The 9,744-nt window shown below is 43.0% G+C and overlaps 1 protein-coding gene across 4 annotated transcripts in view; it reads left to right on the top strand.

Moving 5' to 3' along the window:
* The first annotated feature begins 20 nt into the window (after window positions 1–20).
* CMYA5 (cardiomyopathy associated 5) overlaps window positions 21–9,744 on the top strand; it is a 72,984-nt gene continuing 63,260 nt past the window's right edge. For all 4 annotated transcript variants that reach the window (XR_010793747.1, XM_066614654.1, XM_066614655.1 and 1 more), the window contains exon 1: window positions 21–7,949. Coding sequence is in view for 3 of the 4 variants with exons in the window: in XM_066614654.1 (XP_066470751.1) it covers window positions 156–7,949 (7,794 nt within the window). In the remaining variant the exon portion in view is untranslated. The remainder of the gene's footprint in view (window positions 7,950–9,744) is intronic.

Raw genomic sequence — 9,744 nt, 5'->3', positions numbered from 1 at the left:
TATCACATTCAGTTAGAGATACTGAAAAGCAAGAAATTAGGCAGGTGGAGGTTGAATATTCAAAGAAGGAAGGAGAGCAATCAACCCGGATTTTACAAGCAGAGCCAGAACAGCAGCACTTGGTATGTTCAGGAAAAGAAGCAGAGGCCAGAGAAATGGAAATGGTCCTTGATTTCCCTCCCGCAGCTAGCAGGACTGAAACACAGGAATCTCAGCACTATTCCTACAAAGCTGCAGAGGAATATTCTGGACCTTTGCAGCCCACCTGTCTTATGGGTGAGGCAGAGAAAACAACAGAGCAATTGCAATTCAATCTGGCAAAGGAGGATGTAAAGACTGCGACTGCTTTGACCTCATCACAAGAACCAGAATGCTTAGAAGAATCACATTTAAGAGGCGACCTAGAGAATCAGACTGCACCGCTAGAATCTCAGCACTCAGATTTATCCCTCTCCTCTCCAGAGGCCCAAAGAGAAGAAATTCACCAACACTCAATAACTATAGCACAGCCAGAAAGTGAACATCCAGTTATCTCTGAACCTGTAAAGGCACCACTGAGATCAAAACATGGGAAGTTATCACAACTCGGAGGCAAAGAAGCAAGTTCATGCTCTCCTGCTGAAGCAGTTGACTCATCTGAACAACTGCCATTTAATTCAACTGCTCTCACTGAGATGGTTGAAAAGGAGGAAAGTCAGCCATCTACACTAATAACTGCAACGCCACTGCTGGAAGAACAGCCAGGCTCTGATTTACCAGACCGATCTGAACAAATGGAGAAGCAAGACAGTGCACCTTGTTCTCCCGAGACACCAACACTGGTATCAGATGCGTCACTTTCAGCTGTGCTTGTCCAACCTGCTGATGTAACCAAAGTAGAAACGGAGCAATATTCACCCACACAAGCTCCATCAGAAGCGTCAGTGTCTGTTTCAAGAGAGTCTGACGTTGCTGCAGAGAGAGAGACCATTCAACCTGATTCACTTCTATGTGTTAAATCCCCTCCTGAAGCATCTGTTCCATTCCAAGAAGCAGTGAAGTTAGAAAATCAGGTCTCTCCACCTATAAATACAACGCTGTATTCTGAAGATGAGGATAGAACACATCCCTCTAGAGATGAGGGCCAGCAAGAAGGAAATGTGCATTTACTTGGGACTACACAATTTGAATGGGAGAGTTCAGCTGAATTTGAAGCAAGAATACACAATATCCAAGAGAATTCATCTGCATTGCCTCAGCTGGAAGAAACCCTTGCACTGCATTCTGTTGATGAAGCAGAGAAGGATATGCATTCTGACAAATCTATCCCTGAGCCTTCGCATCCAGATTCATTGTATTCCATTTGTGTGCCAGAAGAACAAGAGAGGATGCAGTCAGAGATGGGTCAAACTGTTCAGCACTTATCATCGGCAGTTTTGCAAACAGAATCAGATATATTGCCTTTGGTGAAAGAGATAGATGGAATGCCAGTTCATTTGCCAGCAGCTACACAAGATGTATTGAAGCCTGCTTGTTTAACAGAAACACAGGAAGATAAGGGCTTGCCAACAGGAATGGCAACCCTGGATTCTGGATGCTTAGGTATACCATCTACTGTAGCCGGAGCAGAACTGGAATCAAAACACAGGGCAAAGCAAATTATTCAGACTATCACTACAGAGCCGGAACTAGACTATCCAAAGGTGTTGCCTTCAGTATCAGAATCAGATCTAGAGACATCTTTCCCAGCTCCAAGTGCAGACTTTCAAGCACACATGCTTGTGACTCCACAATCAGAAGAGGAACACCCAGTTTCATCTGAAAAAGAAAGAGAAGACATTGAACAGGATTCATCTATAACTCCAACACCAGAACCGATAATTCCTACTACTGGTCCAGAAATACAAGAAAGTCAAAGCTCTTCATCTGATGTACTGACTGAAGTGCCCAAACCATCTCCGATAATTCTGTCATTCCTACCTGTTCAAATAAAGGATCAGGAACTTCCTGCAGAGCCCATACTCACTTCAATACCACCCTCAGAGCAATCAAACTTACAGTCACCAGATCTCAAGGACAAAGCTGAGATAGAAAAAAGTCAATTTCCCTTTCCTGAGATGCCAAAAACAGGCCCACAGGAATCTGTGTCTGCTACCACCTTTCTCATTGGTGAAACCACGGATGAGGCATTTTACTCACCCAGGGACACACAGATTGTGCCAGAGGAACCATCTGTTCCAGAAGATTTTGCTTCTGAAGCAATAAAGGAAATGAATCTTCCATCCTCACTTTCACCTGCAGGGTCCTTTTCCGAGGAAAGTATTTCATTGTATGCTGTTGATGGAGAGAAACAAGAGCGCTCTCATGCACTTTTGACTGCAGAGTCAAAGCAGCTGGCTGCTGGAAAAGCTGATATACATGCTGTTCACTCTCACCCTCTTGCTACTGCACAGTCTGAAGCAAAAAACCTGGATGTCGAGCCATATTGCCCTGTAACAACACAATCAGAGCAAGAAGATTTGACTTTATTGTCTAAGGAAGAGATCATGAAGCAAGAGACTCCTCTTCATTCTTTTTCCATTGTAGAGTCAGAACCCATAGATCAAGAATTATTGCATGATATGGGGAAAAGAGATGACCAAGAGAAGAGTCCTTTGGAGACTGACATCTCCAAGGTGCAAAATGCTCCTTTGCTGTCGCCTGTTCAGCAACAGGTGTCAGAACACCTAAATTTACTACAATCAGTAGAACAATCAGAGATGAAAGAAATTCAGCCATCCTCATTTTCCGCTGTTCACGATTCATCCCAGCGGGCTACCAAGACAGAAACAGGGATATGTCAAGGCTCTTTGTCAACAACTGCAGAAAATGATGGTGGAGTTTTTGTGTTATCAGAGTTCACAGATGAAGCAGCAAAACCAGAAATCCAGCCACTCTGGAATGAAGCTGCACAGTTAGAGTGCCAACAACCTGATGTTTCTGCAAAGGAAAAGGAACAAATCCCTTTTCCACCAGCAACGGCACCCCAGGATCAGGGACATGTAGGCTTATTTTCTTCCACAGAACCACAGCTGAGTTCACCAGAGGCACAAAATCAGACCTCAGAGCAGCCGCCATCAGCTTCACCTCTTCATCCTGAGAAAGTCAAGAAGCAGGAAGTTAATTCACTTTCACCATCAGTCTTAATATCACCAGCACTGGGCCAATCCAATTCTGTTCTGCGGGATCACATTGAGGAAACGGAGCAACAAAAAATCCAATCTTATCCTCCTGTAGTAGAAAATGTGATACTAGAAGAGCCCTTGTCCATTGCTGCATTCCTCCTTTCTGAAGCCAAAGAAATTCAGACATCTTTGCCCCTGACTACAGAAGAAGACCATCTAGACGTTCAGCCTCTGTTTGAAGAAGCTGGACTGTTGATAGATAGTTCAGCTGATCTTCTTGAGGTGAATGGAACTATAAAGAAAGAAATCCAGCCTTCTCTGACACATTTTGAATCACAACAGCTTTCTAGTAAACCTCAAGCAGAGGTTACACATCTAGAGAAAAGAGAAGACATCCCTGATATACCTACAACACCTAGTTTCATTGTGAATCAACCTTCCTATGCTTTACTTTCAGAACCCATAAATGTTACTTACACACAAAACATACCTTCACCAATAAGTTCAGTAGACTCAGATGAAATAAAAGGCAAGGAAGCTGCAGTAACTGCAGAAGACCTTTCAAAAAAAGAAGAAATACCCTGCCTGTCTAGTGCAAAGAAAACTTTGCAAGAGTCTGAGAACAATTTGCAAAAAGAAAAAGAATTAAACCATCAGGAGAAACTGAGAGAAGAATCTGTATCTGCTCCGGACAGTTCCAATACTTCTGAACTTGTCCGTTCCAATACTTCTGAAGATTACCAGGTTGTCAGTATCTATGCTCATCCATTCATTTCTTCTGCTGATGGGGAAGAAAATAAACATATGCCAGAGAGATTAGAATACTTGGAAACAGTTTCATCACTGAAAACAAAACCATGTCACGATGTTGGAGATGTGATTGTTACTCATGAATCTTCAGTGTGCAATGTAAGTACAGACATTTTAGAAGGCTTAACAGAAGACGTACATGAAAATAAGGCAAATGCATCCACAGAAATGGTTGTGGAAGTGAGGGTTCAAAGAAATGTTGAAACTGAAAAGGAAGCTTCCGCTTGTCATGAGAAGAATGATAGTGCATTAAATGTCACTGATATGGATTATGTTGAAAAATATACCTTGATTACTGACAGATCCTTCACCCAAACAGGAAAAGAGCAATCCGTTGAAGTGGCGCAGAGGCTGTTTGATGTTACAAAGGAAAATTCTGAGGAAGCCACAGCTCCACCTGCAAGCTCAAAAAATACCTTGGATAGTTTCTTATTAGAAAGGGACTTGGATGAAGACTTCCATGACATGGTAAAGGGAGAAAACACAGTCAAAGAAGAAGAAACATCAAAGATATCGAAAGAAAATGAATCAATTGATGCTGTTAGGAAAAATAAAGAGGATGAACTGATCTTAGCAGACACACCCTTATGTAGCACAGAAAAAGATGAGGTGGCTCACTCTCCACTAACTCCCATGCGAGACACGACACTTAACCCTGACCTTCTAGAAATGCCGCCTGCTTTGTCATTTATATATCAAGATCTCTATGAAGAGGTAAAGGCAGAACTGAAAAATGATAGCTGCAGACATCCATCCAGTGAAGAGACTGAAAATGATGGTGGAGTTTTTGTGTTATCAGAGTTCACAAATGAAGCAGCAAAACCAGAAATCCAGCCACTCTGGAATGAAGCTGCACAGTTAGAGTGCCAACAACCTGATGTATCTGCAAAGGAAAAGGAACAAATCCCTTTTCCACCAGCAACGGTGCCCCAGGATCAGGGACATGTAGGCTTATTTTCTTCCACAGAACCACAGCTGAGTTCACCAGAAGCACAAAATCAGATCTCAGAGCAGCCGCCATCAGCTTCACCTCTTCATCCTGAGAAAGTCAAGAAGCAGGAAGTTAATTCACTTTCACCATCAGTCTCAATATCACCAGCACTGGGCCAATCCAACTCTGTTCTGCAGGATCACATTGAGGAAACGGAGCAACAAAAAATCCAATCTTATCCTCCTGTAGTAGAAAATGTGATACTAGAAGAGCCCTTGTCCATTGCTGCATTCCTCCTTTCTGAAGCCAAAGAAATTCAGACATCTTTGCCCCTGACTACAGAAGAAGACCATCTAGACATTCAGCCTCTGTTTGAAGAAGCTGGACTGTTGATAGATAGTTCAGCTGATCTTCTTGAGGTGAATGGAACTATAAAGAAAGAAATCCAGCCTCCTCTGACACATTTTGAATCACAACAGCTTTCTAGTAAACCTCAAGCAGAGGTTACACATCTAGAGAAAAGAGAAGACATCCCTGATATGCCTACAACACCTAGTTTCATTGTGAATCAACCTTCCTATGCTTTACTTTCAGAACCCATAAATGTTACTTACACACAAAACATACCTTCACCAATAAGTTCAGTAGACTCAGATGAAATAAAAGGCAAGGAAGCTGCAGTAACTGCAGAAGACCTTTCAAAAAAAGAAGAAATACCCTGCCTGTCTAGTGCAAAGAAAACTTTGCAAGAGTCTGAGAACAATTTGCAAAAAGAAAAAGAATTAAACCATCAGAAGAAACTGAGAGAAGAATCTGTATCTGCTCCGGACAGTTCCAATACTTCTGAACTTGTCCATTCCAATACTTCTGAAGATTACCAGGTTGTCAGTATCTATGCTCATCCATTCGTTTCTTCTGCTGATGGGGAAGAAAATAAACATATGCCAGAGAGATTAGAATACTTGGAAACAGTTTCATCACTGAAAACAAAACCATGTCACGATGTTGGAGGTGTGATTGTTACTCATGAATCTTCAGTGTGCAATGTAAGTACAGACATTTTAGAAGGCTTAACAGAAGACGTACATGAAAATAAGGCAAATGCATCCACAGAAATGGTTGTGGAAGTGAGGGTTCAAAGAAATGTTGAAACTGAAAAGGAAGCTTCTGCTTGTCATGAGAAGAATGATAGTGCATTAAATGTCACTGATATGGATTATGTTGAAAAATATACCTTGATTACTGACAGATCCTTCACCCAAACAGGAAAAGAGCAATCCGTTGAAGTGGCGCAGAGGCTGTTTGATGTTACAAAGGAAAATTCTGAGGAAGCCACAGCTCCACCTGCAAGCTCAAAAAATACCTTGGATAGTTTCTTATTAGAAAGGGACTTGGATGAAGACTTCCATGACATGGTAAAGGGAGAAAACACAGTCAAAGAAGAAGAAACATCAAAGATATCGAAAGAAAATGAATCAATTGATGCTGTTAGGAAAAATAAAGAAGATGAACTGATCTTAGCAGAGACACGCTTATGTAGCGCAGAAAAAGATGAGGTGGCTCACTCTCCACTAACTCCCATGCGAGACACGACACTTAACACTGACCTTCTAGAAATGCCGCCTGCTTTGTCATTTCTATATCAAGATCTCTATGAAGAGGTAAAGGCAGAACTGAAAAATGATAGCTGCAGACATCCATCCAGTGAAGAGACTGAAAACACCAATGTGCCTTTACACAGCAGTGATCAAGTCACAAATGATGGGACTGGAATATACTTTGAAAAGGACATTCCTAAAGATGGTATTTCAAATGACTTGGAAGAATCCCAAAAGGAACAATTTCTAAAAGATCAGCCTATCAACGAACAAGCTTTAAGCCAAACCAGAGTCTCAGAAGGAGTACGTGAACCTAATGAAAAGGAACAAGATGTTCTTTATAGTCTAACAGAAGTGCAGGCCCAATCACAGTTTGTGTCACCAAGAGATAATGTCGAGGGGAGAAAAAATGCATTGCTAGAGGGGCCGACTGAAATTGCGAGTGATGTAAAAGTTACGACTTGCCAGCCAGCTCTTGCAATTCCTTTTGGAAGCAGACTCTATGGCTCAGGTGCAAGCAATGATGAAGGCAGTCAAAGTAGAGGAGAAGACGACTTGTCTGCAGAAGCAGGCCATGCATTACCAGAGGAAACAAGTGATGAGGAGTCCAGTCCCATACTTGATTATGCAGCAACTCTCTATCCAGAAGAAGCACCTGTGCAGGATGAGACCATGGATGCTACTTGTCTCACGGCTGATCAACCCCAACAATCTGAAGTAACAGAAGTTCTCAAAGAGGATAATTATGCAGTCATAAAGCCTGTTGCAGAAAGCACCGAGTTGGATGAAACAGTCCAGGAGATTCGCTCTCCCTGGGAAAATGAGGAACTGGAAGATCATTTTAGTTCAGACTTTACAGAACAAGATGTGCGTGCCTCAGAGTATGATCATCCTACAGGTTCGGAGGCTGAAGAACGAGTGGATGAACATTTTTGGGATCTAACAGCCCCCAACAAAGAATCTGCAAGCCGACAGTATGCAGCACCTGAAGTAAAATCTGATACAGCATTTGGGGAGCTGGATTATTCTCTCTTGTCCCATGATTTTGATACTTATCCGTTATATTCAATTAAAGAGGAAGAATATAGTGACATTGATGAAGATCTGGCTGAGCTCATGGACTACGAAATGGTGGCCCAGGATGATGTTTTCCGTGAAGAAACATCCTCAGAAGTGGCTCGTGAAGATGACAGGAAATCTTTAGACCACATCAGTAATACTTACAAATTTGTGAATGAGAGAGAAGCAGATACATATGCTGAAGAAGAGGAGTTTGAGTTGATGGGTCTTGAAAAGTTACAAAAAAATGTTCCACAAAGTGAGGTCCTACAGAAAGAGACAGAACAGGCGCAATTTGATGCCTATTGCAACCAGTGCAAATGTCTCATCTGTGCTGACGACAAACTTTCGGGGGACCATAAAGAACACCATGTGGCAAACTTGGATACAGCGGCGACCGAATTAAAGGTAAGCAATTAACACTTTGAAATTACTGCCTTGTATTCTCATTGATATTGAGTTGGCTGCTTTATTGCAACACATAATCAGTGGTGTTGCTAGGAAGGTGCGGGGGGTGCGGGCCGCACCGGGTGACATGCTCTGGGGGGCGACGCGCTAAAATTGCATCTTTATGAGCTACCATGTCATATCATATACCGTTCGATGCGGAATGGCCAGTGGAACACAATGCAAAAATCCCTGTGGAGATCGCTCCTTACCTTCAAAAGATATGGCCAAAAAACCAGAAGGAAAAAATGCATGGAGCCCTATGCAAAGTGAAAGTATCATGCATTTACTCGCGAGTAGGCAAACATGCCTTAGTGCATAGGAAAGGGCGGGCTGAGAGGAATCCAACAACACCTGAATGGTCCTGATCCAGTAAATTCAGCTCCTAAAAAACACTGGAGAAGGAGGTCCCTATTCAGCCCTATGGAAGGCAAGCGAGACCACGTAGTTTCATTTACTCGCAGGTAGGTGCACTTGCTTTGGTCCGTCAGAAAGGGCAGGCTGAGAGGACTCCAAGGACGTCAGAATGGTCCTGATCCAATGAATGCAGCCTCCAAAAAACACCTGAGAAGGAGGTTCCCTCTCCCAGCTGCGAGTGTATTCAGCTCTATGGGAAGAGAAAGGAAGCCACGTGGCCGCGTTTACTCTCGAGTAGGCGACCTTGTTTTGCTCAATCCAAAAGGCCAGACTGAGAGGACCAACGTCAGAATGGCCCTGATCCAATGAATGCAGCCCCAAAAACACTTTAGGAGGAGGTGCCTCCCTCCCAGCTGCAAGCGTATGGAGCCCTATGGGAAGTGAAGGAGCCTCACGGTCATGTTTACTCACGAGTAGGCAGACATGCCTTGGCTGCTGGTCAGGCCAGGCAAAGAATGTGAGGACACCAGAATGGTCCTGATCCAATGGGACTGGAGCGCAACAAAAGCCCCAGGAGCCAGCCTCCCCCCCCACTAGAAAGGACCAACAAAGAGGTTTGAACTGGTAAGGGGAAAGTTTTCTATTTTGCACTTGCAAAGTTTCCCTCACAGCCCAATCTGACCCATACTTTCCTGGGAGTAAGCCCAACTGACTCTAATGGGACTTACTTCTGAGTAGACAGGCATAGGATTGGGCTCTCAGACTTGTAAAGCCAGTTGGGTCTTTGTATTGATGTGCTTGAAACAGAAGGACTTTAAACTGGGCACTGGGGAGGGCTGAAGATCTCACTGATTCTTTTTGGGGGTGTTATTGCAGGCAGACTACAGAGAAAACTCACTTGGTGGAACAGGGCTGGCTCCCCTTTATTTATTTATTTCATTTTAACTTAACTGTTTATAATTATTTATTTTAATTTGCTTGATAATGTCACTTCTGGCCATGCCATCACTTCCAATGGGTCTTGGACAGTCATTCTAAAAAGTGGGTCCCAGTGCTAAAAGTATGAGAACTGCCGCAATAAGGTGTTAGTAAGTTGACACTGTGTGTGTGTGTGCATGCGTGTGTGTTTCAAAATCACTAAAATCAGAATTTGAGGGAATAATTCCTTCATGTTATATATCAATCAATGCGTAATTTCATGCAGAATGCAATGAAACAAACCACATTGAAATATCTGTGTTCTATCAAAAGGTACTGCCAAAAAACAGTGGGGGTACATCACCACACCTAAAATCTGGGGTGTTGCCCCACCCACTGCATGGGGTGATGTGCAGGCCTCCCGCACTGGGTGACATGAATCCTAGTGACGCCACTGCATATAATATATATTGAAAGATCT

Source organism: Tiliqua scincoides, chromosome 2 (assembly GCF_035046505.1).
Source record: "Tiliqua scincoides isolate rTilSci1 chromosome 2, rTilSci1.hap2, whole genome shotgun sequence".
Taxonomy (NCBI): domain Eukaryota; kingdom Metazoa; phylum Chordata; class Lepidosauria; order Squamata; family Scincidae; genus Tiliqua; species Tiliqua scincoides.
The sequence above is the reverse complement of the archived record's forward strand: the minus strand, read 5'-3'. Positions and strand labels throughout refer to the sequence as shown.